General features: G+C 40.4%; 1 protein-coding gene across 1 annotated transcript in view; it reads left to right on the forward strand.

Moving 5' to 3' along the window:
• Window positions 1-19,815, forward strand: part of dennd1b (DENN/MADD domain containing 1B) — a 156,380-nt gene continuing 136,565 nt past the window's right edge. Inside the window, exons 1-2 of the mRNA XM_084723793.1 lie at window positions 1-316; window positions 899-963. Of these exons, the coding sequence (XP_084579919.1) occupies window positions 300-316; window positions 899-963 (82 nt within the window). The 5' untranslated portion in view covers window positions 1-299. The remainder of the gene's footprint in view (window positions 317-898; window positions 964-19,815) is intronic.

Consider the following 19,815-nt stretch of genomic DNA (forward strand, 5'->3'; position numbering starts at 1 on the left):
TGGTGTGTGTGTGTGTGTGTGCGTGTTTGTTGTGGGAAATAAACGCCGTGCTGCTGGACTGAACTGGGGGGGACACGGGCTACATTAACGGCAGAAGGACACGGACACAAACTACGACACTATCCCGGCTCCAAGCATGCGGTCGCGGCGGCAGCTCGCGACCGGTATCAGATAACAGAAGAAGAAGAAGAAGAAGAAGAAGAAGTGACGGAAGGAGGACGCGGTGGAAATATATTCTCGGAGCAGAGCAGAGCAGAGCCGCCGACAGCACGGAGTTGTCGCGATGTTGTAGCTAAACCATGGACAGCAGAATAAAGTAAGACCTCTGAGTTTTCAGCTCCACTCTCCTCCCTGTCGCTTCTTCGTATAACCCTGATGTGTGCAGGCACGTTAGCGTAAATACGCAGGAATGTTTGGCGTAATTTGAGCCATCATCTCCAGCAGTGGATTTAACGGCCAGGCCAGCTGGCTCGACAGCATTTGGGTCAGTCTGTTGCTCCGTCTACTAGCTGACCACCAATTAGCAGCTCCGCTAGCCAAGCAGGCAGATTTGAGCAGGTTACATGTGAACACGACGCCCAAGTTAGTCCAGATATGTTGCCACAGATGGGAAAAGTTCTCATTCTTACACACAGGCTGAATCAGCTTTAGCTAACCTGCTGTTACTCACCCTGTCTGGTGCTGACAGTGTGACTCATGTAAAGTAGGACACGTCCACTATGTGATCGATGACAAATATTATACTAAGGTGCATGAAGTGGGATGTGACACCGTTGGTGTGTGTGCTAATAACGTGGGATACACACTTGTTGCCCATGGTTGTGTGTAATAACACAGCTGGCCCTGTATTTATTTATTTTTTTTCCCTCTGAGTAAAACAGTGTTTTGTGTTTTTCAGGGAGAATCCAGAAAGAACATTTGAGCTGGTTCTACAGGTGGCATGTCCAACATCTGAAAATGAGGGTAGGTGATGTTTCTGTCAGGTGTTTAATGACACATCGATCAGGACTGATCAGTAACTGATTGTGTGAAATGGACCCATAATATTGTCTGATATCGATTGCATACCCCTGTATCAGAAATTGCATTGTTGTCCAAGCAATGTTGTGATTTACGCTCCAAGTGCAGATAATGTCAGTCTGTAATCTGCTTAGTGCAGACAGGTAAACAAATAAGTTTCTGACATGCATAATTAATAGAGCTGGAGTTTGTGTCAAACTCAGTTTCATCCTGGCTGCTCTCAGAGGCCCAGTTGTAAATCTATCTACTTGTTATCATGTTACATAATTGCTTCTGCATTCTATTGATTTTAGTGATAACTCAATGATAAATACCCAGCTCTGACTGCAGACTTCTAGGATAAATAGTGGCTGACATTGAAGTGAAGAACTATTACATAATTTATTTAAAACAATTAAATATTCAAAGTAGTAAACGTAATAACGTCATGGGTTGTTTCAGTTTGTGTTTCCTACAAACACGGTTTCAAATCCAAGATGTATATTTGATTAAAATGAAATGTCGTGCCAGCTGGGGACGGCTAAATGATACTGAGATGCTAAACAGTGTGTACTTACCAGTAGCTCAGTATAACACAGATGTTTCCACTAGCTGGTAGTGGACGCTTTCAGTGCATGGATAACAAAATCAGGATGCATTCTGGGACATGAAGTTTATAGATGCCATACTTTGGTATCACATTATAGAATTATGTTGCACAAAATATATACAGTGAGGTTCTGGGCTGGTATGAGTTTGACACATGGATTGGCGCCAGTTTTAATAATCATATTACAAATAATCACATGACCAAAATTACTTAATTACATCATTATGTCATTGTAAATTAAATATCTTTGGCTTTTGGACTGAACAAGACATTTGAAGACGTCGTTCTGCAAAAGTGTGATGGGCATTTTTCACTGTTGAGCAAAAGTAGAACTGCATATTCATTTTAAATGATTAAATGATTTATCAGTGCTGAAATGATTAGTTCATAAAATGAATTGTCAGTAATTCTAATAATGGTCCTTTAAGTAATTAATCATACAAATCATTCTTGCATGATTAATTACTTATATGAAGATTTTCTGCTTTTCTCTGTTTCTCTGTAAATTAAATATCTTTGGGTTTTGGCTGTTGGAGAAACAACTGTCACTTTGTGTTTTAGGAAATTTCTTACATTTTATAGACCAAACAATTTAAAAAAAAAAGGTCTAGGTAGCTGTGGCTGTAAAATCCATCTTGATGAAGATGTTTATGTGCGTTTTGCAGTTGTATCTTTTTGTATGTGAGCCATGTGTTTGTAAAAATGATTGTTTGTAGTGTAATTACAGTAATTGTAAGGCTGCACAGCCAAGACGTCATGTAACGTCGGCAGCAGTGTTTACCAGATGCACTTGCACAGTATTTTAAGTCAGACAGCGAGCGTCACCGGCCTGCAGTGCATGACTGAGTTCAGTCTTGCACAATGAGAGCAATCATTATGTGTGTGGTGTCATTATGTGTGCTCCACAGTGTACGCACAGGACCAGAGAGGGTCAACACTGAGTTCAGCTGTAAAATTGTCAGAGATGTTAGCTGCTGTAACATCTTTGTTAGTGTTGTACATTCTTCATTTGTTTGACAGATTTCCCAGTCTGCACTTTTCTCTTATAAAGCCTGACCATAAGTTAACCAGTGTGGGCATTTCTCTTGTAGCCGTGACCCCACAAAGATTGCTTTAGAAAGATCACGCTTGGGTCAGCAAGCTGCATTAGCTGTTCTGCTGTTTGCAGTGGTCAAACATTCCAGCAGCGGTGGTCAGGACAAAAAGTGTTCAGACTAGCCCAGGAAATGACTGTGGCCAATGAAGAACAACACCATGTTCTACCTTTTATGAATATGGGAAATACAGTAACCTATATTTCACATCAATATCCAGTGTCGCCCATAAGTCAAATATCATGTAAAAACATTTTCGCTGCACATTACACCAGCTGTCTTATTTTGCCCACTTAGTTTTGACGTTAAAGAGGTGTTATGTGGACGGTTCACTTGTGCAGCTGCTGAGCTGACCAGAGTAGACTGAAAGTTGTCCTTGGATGTAATTCTGATATTGGATTTTAAACCAAACTCATAAACCGCCGGCCTGCGCTGTAATAACTGACTTCCCCCACGTATGATCCAGGGTCAGACTCATATCCGGACTCCTGCTCCCTGGAGCACAGCTACAGAGCAATGTTTGCACACCCTTCAGGTCAAGTGGAACATACACATTCTGCTCAGTCACTGAAGTGCTCTCTTTGCCCTGTGCCGAGTCCTGATTGGATGGAGGAGTGTCCCTGTTGGGGACGTTGTTATGATGTAGGTGTATACTGTCTGCCAGCGGGGGATAACGGTTGTGGTGGGTTGTTTTTTAAAGCAGTGGTTTCAGAAAACCGAACCATACGAGGGAAGAACCACTTCTCTCTGAATCTGATGAATTTCCTTTTCTTTAACTCGGCTTTGGCCGAAGTCTGCATGAAAGGAAGTGCTTCTTCAACTGTGCTGAATGGACTGTTCCAGCACATTAAGCCCTAATGGATCAATTGTGTGCAAGTATTATATATGTATACATGTGTTAAAGGGATAGTTTGGATTATTTGTATTACATGCGGTCAGTGTGCCTCCAGGAGAAGCAGAGAGGAGCACCAGCGTGGAAACTAAGCAATGAACTGCTATGGGCAGGGTCAGCAGCTAAATGTCTTTTAGAGACTTAAAAAAGGGTCCACCTAAGAAGAAGAAGGAAAAAAAACCTTATCAGCAAGTGTAAGATAAATAAAGAGTAGTTTTACTGCTTTACCTTGCCGTCAGCCTTTTCCTACAGGAAACTGACATAAGTCAATGTGATACGTCACCTTTTCTTTTAACAACGCCCAGTAAGTGTTTGGGAACTGAGGAGTCTAATTGTTTAAAATTAAAGTCTTTCATATTTTGCACGATGTACAACTTCAGATGTTCAGCAGTCCAGGGTCTCTGTTGTGATATTTTGCACTGCATAATGCAACATACATTTTCAATGGGAGACAGGTCTGGACTGCAGACAGGTCAGTCTAGTACCTGAACTCTTTTACTTTAAAGCCATGTAACATGCAGAATGTGTCTTTGCATTGTCTTAAATAAGCTGGGACATTCCTGAAAAAGACATCGTCTGGATGGCAGCATATGTTGCTCCCAAACCTGTATGTACCTTGTAGCATTAATGGGGCCTTCACAGATGTGACAGTTACCCATGATGCCGTGGGCACGAACACATCTCCATGCCATCACAGCTGCTCGCTTTTGAAGTTAGCGCTGGTAACAATCTGGATGGTCCTTTTCCTCGTCAGCCCGGAGGACACGACATCCACGATTTCCAAACACAGTTAGAAATGTGGACTCGTCAGACCACAGCACATTTTTCCACTTTGCATCAATCCATCTCAGATGAGCTCAGGCCCCAGAGAAGTCTGGACGGTTTCTGGATGTTGCTGATACATGGATTTCTCTTTGCATGGTAGAGTCTTAAATTGCATTCGTAGATGCAGGGACAGCAGTTTATTCTTTTTCTTCTGTAATTAATACTGACTGTGGATAAGCACCTTACATTACTTATTTGAAACAGGACTATCCCTTTAACACTTATATGTGACCTGTCTTATTGTAATGCATGCAGTTTTCTCAATTCTGTGGTGCTCACTTTTATCAGGAGCTGAAAGGGTTAATGCTATGAGTCATAACAGAGCTGCTTTGGTCAGCTATGAAACCTCCACACTCAGTCACCACAAACTCGAGCTGTTTCTTTCTCCTACAGCCAAACATTAGGTGCTTGGCCAAAAAGCACCACTTCACATTCACACATTATCTTCCCACTACCTCACAGAGGCAAACAAACACGAGTGCAACCATGATAGACTATAATTAAATTGTCATAGCAACATGGTGTAGGACATTTGAGCATTTGGAGAAGTGGCGGAAGGTTTCGCCTTGCTCATATTTCTCATATCTCCTCCTCACAGTTTAGGGAATACAAGTTTAATTTTAGGTTGATTTTGGCTGCATTTCAGTTGTTGTGTACTCCCTCTACCAGACATCCAGTTTTCAGTAGTTTGCTTTAAAGTGACTGAAAGGGTGTCCTCTTTGAGTGACTGCTGGGAAGCTTGGTGTTTGCAGGGTTTGCTGATGCCGCGCCGCTGTTTTGCCACCCTCACCACATCCTGGTCCTGCAGGTCTGAAATGAGATCCATGTGTGACAGCACGACACGATACCATTGTAGTATAAAGGGTAGTTTCCCTTCAACGTCTTGATCAAACAGTAGACAAAGCTGCACAGTAGTCCTTTATAGATCGCCAGGTCACCTGTCCCTCAGTTTCCTGTGTTAACCTTGCTTTCACACATTCTAGTCTGCACTGTGTGTGAAGACGACGCCCACATGTTTGCAGACAGGCCTGCACTAAGCTTGTTTTTTATTAAGTTGTTTCACAGTGAACTTTGTAAACCGGTGGTCTCAGAATAGATTGCTCACTTGTTATAAAGTTAACGTTTTGGCATAGAAACTGTCCACAACTTCATATAGGCTCCGTTAAGCCTACACCAAGTGCTGAATTAAGTTGATAATACTAATGTTAATAATGAATCAGCAAATAATTAATCACGTTAAAGATGTGACTCAAAAATGTGTCAACTGACTAAGAGCAAAATTGGTGCAGAAAGCCAGTTTCCTCTGTGGGGGGGTAGTTTCGGTGTCTGGAGCGATGCTGACTGCACCGTTTGCACCATTAGAAAACTTTATCTGAACCGGTGATGCAGGCACGGTGTGACAGCAGGGTGAAAGGTGTTGCTTACCTGGAAGACTTGTTGGACTTTGACTTGACCCCCCTGCAGCTTTTCTCAACAAGCCCGACCGGGCAAGTGGTAAAAAAAGGATTAAACTATTTTGACTTATCATGCAAAAATGGCAGAAAATACTGTTTTCCCACTCTCAGATATGGAGATATGGAATATGGTTTTCTTTATTATCATATTAAACTGAATAACTTTGGTTTTAAACCGACAAAACATTTCCTGAGAAACTGGGATGGACGTTTTTCACTATTTTCTGACATTTCACAGTTGTTGCAGCCCCAAATTAAACATGACGATTAATTTTAATAATTTAATAATTAACTCTTTGATGTTATTTATTAACCGCTAATAAAACAATTTGTTCAGGGGAAAGTAAAAATAAACTTTGGTAGATTTCTGACCCACTTGCCCCATCGATCCAGTGGAAAAAAAAATCTGAATATGCACATATTTTAAAATAAAAACCACTGACTGATGTCTGAGGATTGGGGATATTTTATGTATGTCGTTTTATGGTACAGGCCTTTAACTTTTTTTTTTTTTTTCAAATATTTAGCAAGTTGTGCTACAAGACAAGACCATTTATTACTGATAATTATTTATCAAAAATCTCATTGTGTTAATATTTTGTGAAAACACCTATAGCCATTACTGCAGTAATATCTCCCAGCCCTGCTGTGAGGTGGTTTGATCCTCAGCAGTTCTATAAGATCATCATATGTTTTCACATTTAAGAATGTGTGGTATGTTATGTTACATAAAATGTGTATATCGAGATATGTATTGTCTATTGTTATCTAGCACAAAAATATTTAGATATTGGTTATAAGCCATGCCGTCGAGCCCTAGTGTTAATACATCAACATATGTGGAAAAGTGCCAGCAAAGGTAGAGAAGAAGAAGATAGCAAGCTCAGGATCATGGATGTAAACAACACTGACTTTAAAATGCTTTAAATAAAATAGGCATTTCAAACACATTCAACACGTTTGTAAGGTCTGAAACTTTTTGCTGAGTACACTGAATGTAGACTTAACTTTTGTTTTTTGTTTTCTTAAGGAAAACTCTACAGGGCACCTTTTAGGGTCCTGCTTTAAATTTACATCCATAACTAAGCATTGTTGTTTAAATATGCAGTTGCAATTCATCACATTTTATCACTTAGTATTTCCAGTAACAAAAACCTGACAGTGGTCCAATCTGAAATCAGTTCCACTAAAATACACTCTATTTATCTGGTCTTTGTACTTTGTTGTGAAGTGCCCACACTGTACAGATCTGACTGCTGTTAGCAAGGTCTCGCAAGATTCTTGAAGATCTGTGATGTTCAGCCAAGAGGACCATTCATCTACTCTGAATGACACGGGCTTTGCTGCTATTGATGTATGACCTTTTAGCCCAAACATCAAACCCCAACACTCACAGGCATCCAGATCAAGTTTTTGTCTTGTTGTGGTCGAGGAGAATACTATTTGTAAGTGTGTAGCTAAAAGCACTTCATTTCAGTCTGCCGGTGTTTTGAGTTTGGACAAAGTCCCAATTATTGCTCCCATGGGTGGTTTTGATTTTTCCCTGTCTTTTGGCAAACACTTTTGGTAACAACATAACACCAGCGGCGCAGGTAAGAACAGAAAAATCCCTCACCTCACAGATTTGATTATAATAGAGGAGAGATTGAGATTTGACAGGAGCATCAACATTCCACAACAGAAGCGTTGTTGCGGAGAAAAACAAGAAAATAAAGCTCACAGCTACACTGGTGGCTGTGTTCATATCTGGACTTGGCCCCACACTTCTAACTGTGGATGTGTGCATAGATGACAGACACTGGCCCTTTTTCCTCATGCAGGTCCACAGAGACCTGGCCTCCCTGTTCAGCCTGAGCTCAGTTCCGCTTAGCTCTGTTGGCTCAGTGCTCTGTGGATGCTCAGGCTGCGAGTGAGTGTTGCCTGAGAGCGTGACTGGCATGCTAGCTACTAGCGGCCCTGGCTACATAAAGCCATATTGATGTGCTTCCAAGATGCTGCCAAAGCTAGCAGATGACGCTAACGCTGCCAAGGCAGTAGGTGGGGACAGATGCTACCTGTCCTCGCCCGCTCCCTCCAGCCAGATTGTTCCCAGTAACAAAGCAATAAACTTAATAGATCGGCATATCAATTTTATAGCAACATTCATGCTGCAATTAGGGGGAACGATTTATTGTTTATAAATAAAAAAAAACTCATTGAGGGCAGCTTGGTTAGCACTGATGCATCACAGGATTATGGTCTCGGGTTTGAAACCTGGCCCTCTTCTTCTCTGTGTGGTTTGCTTCGCGTGCTCTTTCTGCATTCCTCCCTCAGTTCAGACAGACTGCAGGTCAGATAAACTGGGAGCTATAATTCCTGTTTTCTCCATGTCTGACTCCAAGACTAACATTCTTTACCAAGGTTTCCAAGGATCCTTAAAAAGTTTAACATCCAATAATCTGAATTTTGGGGTTTAAAGTGTCTTAAATATGAATATGAGGTCTAGAAATGGATTGGATCATATTAAGATTACTTTTATAAAGTTTAAAAATTTCACTCTTGCTTCTAAATGTGCTCTTTGTGTTTGTATTGATCACGCTGTAAGAACTGCAAAACAGAACCAACGTGGAACTGGAGTTGGGTGATATGTTAAAATTTTCAAAACAATTACTGTCAGCCCATCCATCAGTGCTTGGCGATCATCGCCAGATTATTACATTAGCAAAATAAAATGACAAATATTTCCCTAAAAATCGTCCGAAAAGAGCAACTGGCAATGGATTCAGCCCATCGTCGATAGACCATATATTCGTCCAATCACCCAACCGTACATGGAACCAATAATTACTATTACAAAGTGTGAAGCCGGGTCAGAATTTATCAGAACACACCCACCTAATGTGGCATCTGCTCTCATTAAAAATAGAAGGAATCAAAACTGTTTCTGTTATGTTACTTTCATCTGATATGAGTAAATGCAAGTTCAGATCTGACGTCTTTGAAATTTATTGAAAACAACTAATTTGAAGCCTGTGCAACTTGTTCAAGCAAATGCACAAATTACTAACTTTGTTTAAATAAGAAAAACTTTAAGCTGCTGTAAAAAGCCACCAACAAACAGACTGACATATTTTTGGGAAAGATGCTGATATTAAATATTCAAAAAAAGATTCTGCTATCGATATATGGGCCAGTTTTCTTTATAAAGACTATAATATAATAAACAATATATAGAATATATGTACACATACACACACATGCATATATATGTAAATATATACTGTATATACATTTTTGCAGTGATCCCTCAAAAGTGGTTAACACTTGTGATGAAGATGTTGAGGCTGGATATTGTGCAGTTTAACAATAAACTATATTTATTCTATATGTAACTCTGTTCTGTGGACTGAAACTGTAACTTTAACTAGTATTATTTTTAATAATAAGAAATGACTATAAAGAAAAAAGAGACATGTATAGAGCAAAATATGCTCTGTGTATTAAACCTGAATTAAGAAAAGGATCAAAAGATAAAATGTTGTTTATAGAACTAACAAAAACAATCTGCATTGTTTTTTTCATAGTGGACAACATAGGTATATGCAAATATTAGTTTATTATTAGTAGTATATTATTAATATATAGACCGATATAGCTGTGATATAGCTGTGACTAATGTTGGCTGATCAATATATCAATCAGGCTTCAACATTTAATAATCCTACAGTAACTCTATGTCAGCCAGTTAATGTGAAAAATATATTTATTTTGCAAGTAATTCTGTGGCTTTTTTTTTTTTTTTTACCAGTTTGGATGTGAAATATTCCTTAAATTACATTAATAATACCTTCAAAAAGCCTTAAATCTAACTTTTTGAAACCTACAGAAACCCTTTTCATAATATGCACAACACTTAACACTCTTTAGTCTTAGCGGATGGATGAAAGCACTTGATCTTATCTTATTTCCATCTCATGCTTGTGCGTGTCAGTTGTATACCACCGAACACTATTTTGATTGAGATAAGTGTCAGGTTAATCGTCTGTTTCAGTATCTCATGAAAGCTTCTTGTATTAGAGCACACATCAGGAGGTTTAACTATTAAAATAAGACTGTACTTGCAGGGTTTTTAGACTCCTCCTTCAGGTATACTAACCAGAAGATGAAAGTAGACACATTCTCCCCCTCGAATCACGTGGCCTTATTGTTTCACTTTGTCCAACTATGAACAGTTACTTTTGTTCTGTAACAAGAAGAGAATATTTTCACTGAGACCCCGAGGTCTCACAGTGTCACCGACTGTTCGCTCTAGTAGTCATCAATCTGCTTCCTTCTCTGCCGTGGTCCCCCTTTAAGCAGCGGTGTGATGCTCCATTTTTTTTCCCTTTGGTTTTCACACCTTTTCCTTTCCACCCGTCGCATTCGTAGAGCAAAACTCCCGTGTAGTAGAACTTTTAGAAAAGGTTGAGCGTTGACATTCTGCAAAATGTCAGAATTGCTCCTTGACCCAAGCTTTGCCAGTTCTGCAGTCTGATTGGATTCCGGCTGTGTGTTGAGTTCACGGCGGGCTCACACTCAGACGGGAGGCCATTGGAGTACTAACAGATGCCATGGCAGCGAGGAGGGTGTTGATTGGTCATTAGAGAGGCCACACTCCTGCACTCACACTCCTGAGAGGACCCCAGGGTCTCACACTTTGTTTATCTCACAACCCTTCTGCCTTTCTCTTTTGTCTCACACATATGACTTTGCTAAATTGGCTCTTTTACGCAGAATCAGATATCGCCCACGTCTTTGTTGTCTTTTATCTGTTTCCTCTGAAGTGAATTGAGGAAGTCTCTTAACTTCCCTGCTATGGTACTACTACGAGTTAACTTTGAGAAGTCCCCTCCCACTCTGTGTCCTCAGACTGACTATAAGATCATGTCTGACCCTCGGCTCAACTATTAGCACCATAACCTCTTTTTTTCATGCATTCTGGGTGGAGTTTGGTGGATATTTGGGGTAGTTTGTTTGTGTGCTGATGCATGCTGACTTTTCTTTTGTTAACACTGTTACGGTGTTCACAGTGCCCTGCCATTGTGATTACAGATGAAGCTTTAATATTGATTGTCAGTATTATCATGTTATAAATGTTCAAAAAGTACTGATACACACACATATATAATTTCACCTCAGTGATTTGAAATGTCATGTGCTCACTGTTTTCTCTGACACAAAACAAACCTGTGTTTCTGCTGCACAGCTGCATCTGTCAGACTGCATCTGTTAATGGTTGATGCTGGGTACAATTTACTGTGAGAATATTCACATTTAAGGCTGGAATCAGAATTTAAAAACAAAACAAAACAGGACATTTAATGACGACATTTGTGGAAACACTGATCAACATTTTTCACAATTTTCTGACATTTTATGGACCAAACAACGACTCGATTAATCAGTAAAATAATCTGCAGACTAATCAGTAAGGAAAATAATGAATAGTTGCAGCCGTAGTGTAAATAAAGACAGTGGGACACAGCTGAGACTGCAGCCTGCATGGAGCTGCAGACACAGGCAAGACAGGAATGACTGAAACGCCTTTTTTAATTCGAGTGTTGCAATATAGGGGCATGTACCACTATGACACATTATCCTCTTACATTTTATAATGACTTGGGTACTTCTGTGTTGTTTTGGTGAAAATAACACAGAAGTAGTATAACACATTACTCTACACAGACAGTAATATCGTAAGGTAACTTATTACTTTCAGATGACAGTAAGTAGTAATATGGAATAGGTCACATTTTAACTTGCTCAACACTGTTGACAATACATTTGAAATATGGTTGACTTCTGTGGAATAGTTGCATAATATCACAAATCAAGACTAGACTTGTTTTGTTTTTCCACAGTTTCATCTCTGTGTTTTTTTTTTTTCTTGTGTACGGGAACAATAAGATGTAACCTAAGACTTGTTTGTATTTCCATTTTGGTTATTCAGAGGACAAAGTTGGCCAGCTAATGTTCTCAGTGATCTACAGCCTTGTTCTTTTGTTGGTGTCTGGAGTCATTTGTAGCTCCCTACTCACAGGCACTCATCCATTCAGTAAGTGTGTAGTGGCCTGCTGCTTACTGGGTTTAGTTCCAGCTCTTTTCTTATTTAAAAGAGATGGAAGCAAGTGTTGTCCTCACATTTCACCCCGGCCTGTTTTATTTTGTTTCAGATTATATGGTGAAGCTCAAACTTAAAATATATAACTTTCAGCATTGTTACCTCTGCCAAGGAGGTTATGATTTCGATGCCGTCTGTTTGTTTGTGAGCAGGATTACGGAAAAACTACTGGCCTGATTTCCATGCAGTTTGGTGGAAGAGTGTAGCATGGGCCAAGCAAGAACCCATTAAATTTTGGAGCAGATCCGAATCACGGGATGGATACTCGAATTATTTTTCACTTGTGTTAACATTGCAAGACATGCCCTGGTGGAGCTCTGCGCTCTCAGAGAGCCCTTCCAGTTTGAGTTGGCTTTTGGTCAGTGCTGACACATGGCTGGTGAGTTGTTATCCAGGTAAGGGCAAGAGTGAAATTCTAAGCCAAAAGTTTATAAGTATACAAGTTTTTTTCAGTCTCTATATTTTACCTAACCTACAAACATTACAATGCATTCTTAGAATTTCCTCCACCTTTAAAGGAGCAGTAATAATTACATGTCCAAAAATATCTAATGATCTATGGTTGAAGCAAGTTGTTTCTTTCCCAAACTGGAGGAAGCTCAGGCAGGAGCACGAGACGAGTGCATCAGTGCCGTTAGGTCCAACATCGTAAGATGATCAGCTGTTTTTAACTGTCAGTTGTCTGTCGATGTAAAGCTAAGCCCGTTATCCTGAAAACAAAAGCCTGTATCTCTGAAAAAACACACTCTGGAATTTGAGTTCAGTGACTGCCTGCCTTCTGCCTGCCAGACTCCATTAACATATTGCTCAATTTAACTGTAATAAACATTTACTCTTTCTAAAAGATTATTAATGATTTCTTACAGCTCAGAAATGGACAATAACTCATTCAGCGAACATTCGGCATTAATTTGAACTTTAATTAAAGTGAAACTCACAAACTTAAGCAGTTATTCTGTCCCGAAATTGAGTTGTCAACAGAGGACACAGGGGCTTTAACGCTGTTGTCAGAGCTGGTCGTATTTCAGGATGTTTTCTTCATTTCTGATGATGTTTCATGATTTATTACAGTAAATATATTAACAAGAGAATTCAACATTGTCTACAAAAAGTGAAATTGTAATGTGTAATCTGGTTTTGTTGGTCTGGCTGCAGAGTTTGTGTGGACACAAAACTCACTGTCGTCATTATCCTTTGTTCACTCATTTTGTCCCGGAACAGCTGCCTTTTTCACGCATCCGTGTTTTACTCGCATCTTGCATCTCCTCCTGTCTCTGCCCGTTCTCCCTCTTGCATATCAACTTTTTTTGTGTGTGGTCACATGCTGTTTGTACAGTCGCAAACAAGGTGCAATCCTTCCTGTGCCCCTTTCTGATTATCACTCGTTATGACAGGGACAGACGGGCCCTACAGGGAGAGCGAACAGGTCACTGGGACTTTTCAGGTGGTGCCATGTGACCTTGCTACAGTCATGTTTTGGCAACATGCATCCACCACGTTCAGGACAGCTGTGAGTGGACTTCTCTGTTGTTTCTTCAGAGCACAGTATTATTGGCCAAACCTCGAAGAACTGGAGCAAAATGAGACGGGGTGGGGCAGGGAGGACGGGAGGATGAAGGGGGTTGTGGATATGCTGATGGCAGTAGTCTACAAACTGAGAGGTGAGATACTGTGGGGGTTGACACTGACGCAGTCTTAAACTCCAGGGGCAAACTGTTTTTTATGTGCGTTTGATACCAGGTACATGTTTAAATGTATAGTGTGTGTTGTGCATATATGGCTGTGTGTGTGTGTGTGTGTGTGTGTGTGTGTGTGTGTGTGTGTGTGTGTGTGTGTGTGTGTGTGTGTGTGTGTGTGTGTGTGTGTGTGTGATTGTGCATGAGAAAGAGTCAGAAGCTGTGAGAGCTGCAGGAGGCTCATCTGAATTCACTAATGCTGCCAGACTGGGAGAACATGGAAAGACTTCTAGGCACTGACGCTCACAGGCTATTTTTAGACTTCCCCTTTCCACGGCGAAAAAGTGGGGGGAAAAGTAGGGACCCGATCAATGATTTAAAATGAGATGATTTTGATGAATGCAGAGGAGTTTCATCACATCACGCTCACTCCTCACTAGCAGCCTCACAGCATTGTTGTTGGTGGCTTTTTTGTTTGTTTGTTTGTGTGCGTGTGCCGTGCATCTTTGTGTGATGGCAGATGAATTTATTCCCTTGTGACCAATCTTAAGTTATGCTCCAGAGAGCTGTGGGAATTTTATGTGTTTAAAAATAAAACCTACGAAGCAAAGGCTAGGATAACGTCCAGCTGCATTTAGCTTCCAAAAACCAGCAGTGTCATCTTGATGCTAAGCTCTTCGTCCCGTGTATCCTGTCAAAGGATGACGGTAGATGACCAGGAGTCTATATGTTTAGCTCAGCAGATGGTACGAGCATGTACAAGCAACTACACATCTATGCACACCCCCCACAAATACACACAACCAATCATTGTGACTCAAAGAACAATGATTGGCTGGTTCTTATGCATGTAATACCAATGTGGCCTAGTTTAGCCCACAAATGAACAGGATTAGTGCAGCTCCTGCTTTAATGTAGCTTTGGTGATGCTAATCTGTCCTAGTCGGGCAAATTGGATTTCATAAAAAAGCTGTGCTTAAAAATATGTTGACTGTCGTGACTGTCATGTTGAGCAGATTTTTTATGACGACGGGATTTTAATATGATTTGGGGTTGATTCACTTCTCATGACTACATCAACAGGCCCACTTCTCCCGCCATGACGTGCAGCGGGAATGATAGCCATAAAGCTCATAAAGCTTTTCTTGTGAAGGATTCCAACCGTATTAAAGTAGACGCCACATTCTCTGAGATTTTCCCACAGGAAGCTGTAATGTGGAATATTAGAGCTGTGAATTGGCAAGAATCTGGTGATGAGATGTGCATCGCAATACAAGTGTTACAAATCAATATTGTGAGGTACTGCAACACTGTAAGCAAGGAGATATAGTGCTGTTTTTAATCAGGTTTTAGGGAAACTGTCCTAAAGAACACACCTCCTTATGAATAAAATCAAAGCTAAAAGAAGGGAACTTTTTTATGCAATCAGAAAAGTGAAGACCGATAACAGCACAACACCACATGAACCACTTCCATGAATCTTGAATGTTAATGTTAATGTGAATGTTGAAAGGTAGTTGTGTTTGATTATTTTCCTTCTTTTATTTAGAGCCTTTGTGCAAATTTCCAATTTAGCATGTAGCAAAACAAAATATTAATGTATGAAATATAGGGCTGCAACGATTATTTTTATTGTTCATTCACCTGTTGACTGTTTTCTCAAGTTGTTTGGTCCATAAAATGTCAGAAAATGGTGAAAAATGTTTTCCAAAGCCCAGGGCGACGTCCTTAAATGTTTTGTTGGATCTACAACCCAAAAATATTCAGTTTTCTGTCATGGAGGACCAAAGAAAACAGAAAATATTTACATTTGAGAAACTTGAATCAGATGATCTGGACATTTTATCTTAAAGACCCATTTATCGATTATCAAAATAGCTGGCGATTAATTTGACAGAGAGGCTAATCATTGCAGCTCTGCTAAAATATAAAAGGTGTATAGAGAGCTCTTTTAATCGGGTTAAAAGAGGTTAGTGGTGTGAGTCTGTTGTGAGGATCGGTCTGCAGCATCATTTGCAAAATACGATTTTCTGGTCCGTAGCACTCATTTCATCCGCAAACAATGTCAGTGCAACAACAACAGTCCTCCTCCTGTTCATTCTTCGTCATGTTCACTGTCCTTCATGTTTATTTGTGTTGCCTTCATACAGATTTCCTGCCTGCGTCCGAACTGTGTGGAAGAATGCAAAGCGCCGTCCAAATGATGAAAAATATTGCCATAAAAAGTGTGATTCATGACACAATGAACTAAATGTTGGAGCATAATATGAAACAATAATTTTTTTTATTTTTTTTTTTATCATTACATGATATATGTGGTCATATTGTGGCGCCGTAATCTCCTGCATTCTGCAAACTCCACTTTTAGACGAACGGACCAGCAGATAAAGGCAGAGGCTGTTACAAAGGATGCAGCCTCTGTGTTTGTGTTCTGGTCTCGCGGGGCTGCTGACACATAGACTGATGTAAAATGATCTAAAAGATGAACGATGAAAGGACAGAAATGTATTTTCTCCGGCAATTAAGGAAATCAACCTAGTTATTGACATGATATGAGTACTGGTATCCTGACATCTAGACTGTTGTCTTTTAGACCTTAATTTTGTGGTCAAGGCCAAACCCAAGTCAAGCAGAACTAGTAGCACTGTCTGTGCTGTCATCTCCGCTTCTAGCCTCACTATTTACATGTCAACAGCTCTGCCCCGAGGCTACGTCTCTCCACTCAGGGCTGCTCCCGTGTTGCCTAACACCACGCAATTACAGTGAGGACGATGCCGTTTACATGCGTGTAGTGGCCCTGCTGGCCCTTAATTTGGGTTCTGGCCTATTTTTCAAGACAGACAATATAGGTCAGTCTTGAAGTCTTCGTGAATGTCGAAGACCATTTATTGTTACAAATCATGTAATTCATCCACAGTGTCTTTGTTTTCATGGAGATGGACACACACACACACACACACACACACACACACACACACACACACACACACACACACACACACACACTTATGTCTCCCTCATCTTCGTGTGTTGACTTCTGTTGTTGAGTTTATTCCTAAATGTGGAATAATTTCTGATTGTCTCGCTCCACTGGAATGGGTTTAGATGAGGAGTTGTATAAACATGAGGAGTTGTATAATCATTTAATACCATTTCAGACGGACAGAGAGATGCAGGATTAACCTGTGTTTGTTTGTGGTCACAGTAAATAGGTTAACATGCTTTATTCAGCCAGGCCTTAGGAACTGCTTCTAACCAGGGTTTAACTGGTCTGGCACTACTGCTCTTAAATTTAGTCAATTTTATTTATATAGTCGAAAATCTCCAATCCCAAAATTGCTTCAAAGGGCTTTACAATCTGTGCTGCCAGGGCCGTAGTGGGACTCATTTTCAGCCTGGGAGTTTCATGCCTCAGACCAGCCCGCTTTTATTTTATGACCTATTATACTGGACACATATGTGGTTTGTAGGCATTATATGTTATTTTGTTTTGCATGCTCAACATCTTGGCACTAGACATTTTAGCCTAAGCAAGCTGCAAACTTGTTTTCATCATAAACAAGTTGCTGAGTTTGGCATCTTTGGCTCCATTAGCTGTTTTTTTTTTTTTTTTATTCTGGCCTTCTCAGCTTCCCCTTTTCTCTTTCTATTCTCCATCTCGTCTTTTGTGTGTCTTATTCACAACATCTACCAAGTACCCCTCACTGCAGTGTGCAGTTTGAGGCGTTCGATGTGAGTGGAGTCAAAGGTCAAGCGTCATAAATCAGGTGACCAATTTTAACCTCCTGGGATTCTGTGAGGTTGTTGGTTTATTACCATGAAATTAATTGATCAAAAATGTAGATGATTGATTCATTTTTGAGATCATTTATCAAGCAAAAACAACAAACATTCTCTGGCTCTAGCTTCTCAAATGTGAGGATTTGCTAATCCCCTCTGTTTAAAGCATTGTAAACTGACTGTCTTTTGTTTTTTTCTGGCTGTCGGTCGTATAAAACAAGCAGGTTGAAGGTGCCACCTTGTACCGTTTGAAATTACGGCCAGTTTATCAGCAGTTTTCTGATATTTTATACCGGTGTTCCTCCAGTTCTGGTCCATGGGGCAAACTGCCCTTCATTTTTTTAGATGTTTCTGTCTTCCAACACACCAGATTCAAATGATCAGCTCGTCATCCAGCCTCTGCAGAAGCCTGATACCAACTGGTTCATTTGAATCAGGTTTGTTACAGAGGGAAACCGTTAAAACAAGCAGGGCAGTTAGTCCCAAGGACCAGGGTTGGGAAATGCTGTTTTATACACGATCAGTTAAAAAGAATCCCAAAAATCACTAAAAAAAAAAATCAGTTCCAGCTCTAATTAGGTCTATTGTAATTTACTGGTTTAGCAGTGATCTCTGTAGAGCTCCAGTAGATCTGGGTCCTGTGTGAATGTTGCTGACAAGGAATTAAAGCTGTGAAAACAGTCTGATATTAATGAGTCCAATGCGGGTGGAATGTGTGTTTATTAACCCACATCAAACACGGGTTTGTGTGTGTTGAAAGTGGGTGTAGTTCTGTTGACGTGTCTCGGCCTAGTCCTGTCTGCTGAATCACTCGTCGGCTAAACCCATTTTTCAGATTCCTTTGTGATTCGGTGAACTCATGCTGATGAGGCGAAGTGAAATGACAATGCCTTGCCTGGTTCCACGATAATGGAGAATCCAATAACTTGGTCACAAAGTTGTTTCACCGTGTTCTTGGTATGCAGTGAAAATAACCAGCTTATGTGAACAGAAACTTCAATATTATTGTCCCAAATACAGCTTTCAAGTTCTTAGATAGAACTTGTGTATATTTGGAGCTTTGAATTTACTCAAACTTGTGGTCATTATTTACTAAAATACTTTACTATGATTGTAATTATGAGGGACGAGGACAGGAGCGGAGACTGTTTAGTGGTTGCGAGCATGTAGGGAGGTTCGGAGTCACACTCATCACAGCCCTGTGCTCATGGGGAGCCATTACTTATTCCCTTGGATGGCAAAGTCATGATCAGCCTTAGTCTCAAATATTGCTCATAGAACTGCATTTGTGCACGTGGAGTAGAAAAAAAATTATTTATTTATTTTTAAATACTCCCACAGATGGTTGCACTAAGACAAATCGAACGCCAGCTTCATTTCTGTTCTGTTCTTTATCAGTCTTTGTTTTGTTTTTCGGTGCAGCAGATGCAACATCTCCAATGAAGCAGCATTTGAATACTGATTTGGACATCGATTACCATGGCAACGGTAGACGCTTTAAAGCATCTGGGTCAGTCCTGGCAGATATATGATTATAAATTTAAGGCAGTTTGTCCAACAACTTGCAACACTGACTTTAATAATAATAAGTAATGATAAATGCTGCATTATTTACTAATGACTGCAAAGGTAATTTTCCTCCATTCATCCTAGATAATTCCTGTAGAAAGTATTGTTTTCCACTACCTGACATCCTCTAGTTTTCCTGCTGAAGCCAGTTAAATTTTGGGCATGGTTGTGTTTAAGTTTCTGTGGTTCGACAGTGTTTGCCCTGTATGTTTTCTGTCAGTATTTTATCCGTCAGTCCTACAGAGCATTCAGACCCCTGTGAATGTGTTTAGGATTAGGCACTGTTGTACGCTTTTAACAGATACAGATGTATTGTCATCCCTGTGGAAACATTGGCTGACTGACTGTCTGCCTGCCTGACTGAGAGCTGTCTGTCTGTCAGCCTTTGCATGTGAACTTCAAATCACAGCTAGGCAGCACCGAGCATGTAGCCGCCAAAGGCAAGGCTTTACACTGTCATCAGCACCACGCAGCTGCCTCTGGGTGCTGTGCCATATGACATTAACTGAGATCGATCCTCTCCCTACCTCAAGGAGCTGCTGTGCTACACAGTGTTTCCTCTGATGCTGCAGCCACCACCTCAAAGACTAGAAAAGGAACTCTCCCCTAAGCATGTGTAATTGAGTGACAATGACCTGCTCACCAGCGTTCTTCAACTTTACGAGTTGTTCATTCAAAAACTACATTTTGTCAGACTTATCAGACTCCCATTTCTGTCACATGAGACCGCACGAAAAAACATGGATACCAACTTGTCTGTAAAACTTCTTTTACACT

This window comes from Lutjanus erythropterus, chromosome 7 (genome assembly GCF_056507025.1).
Source record: "Lutjanus erythropterus isolate fLutEry1 chromosome 7, fLutEry1.hap2, whole genome shotgun sequence".
Lineage (NCBI taxonomy): Eukaryota > Metazoa > Chordata > Actinopteri > Lutjaniformes > Lutjanidae > Lutjanus > Lutjanus erythropterus.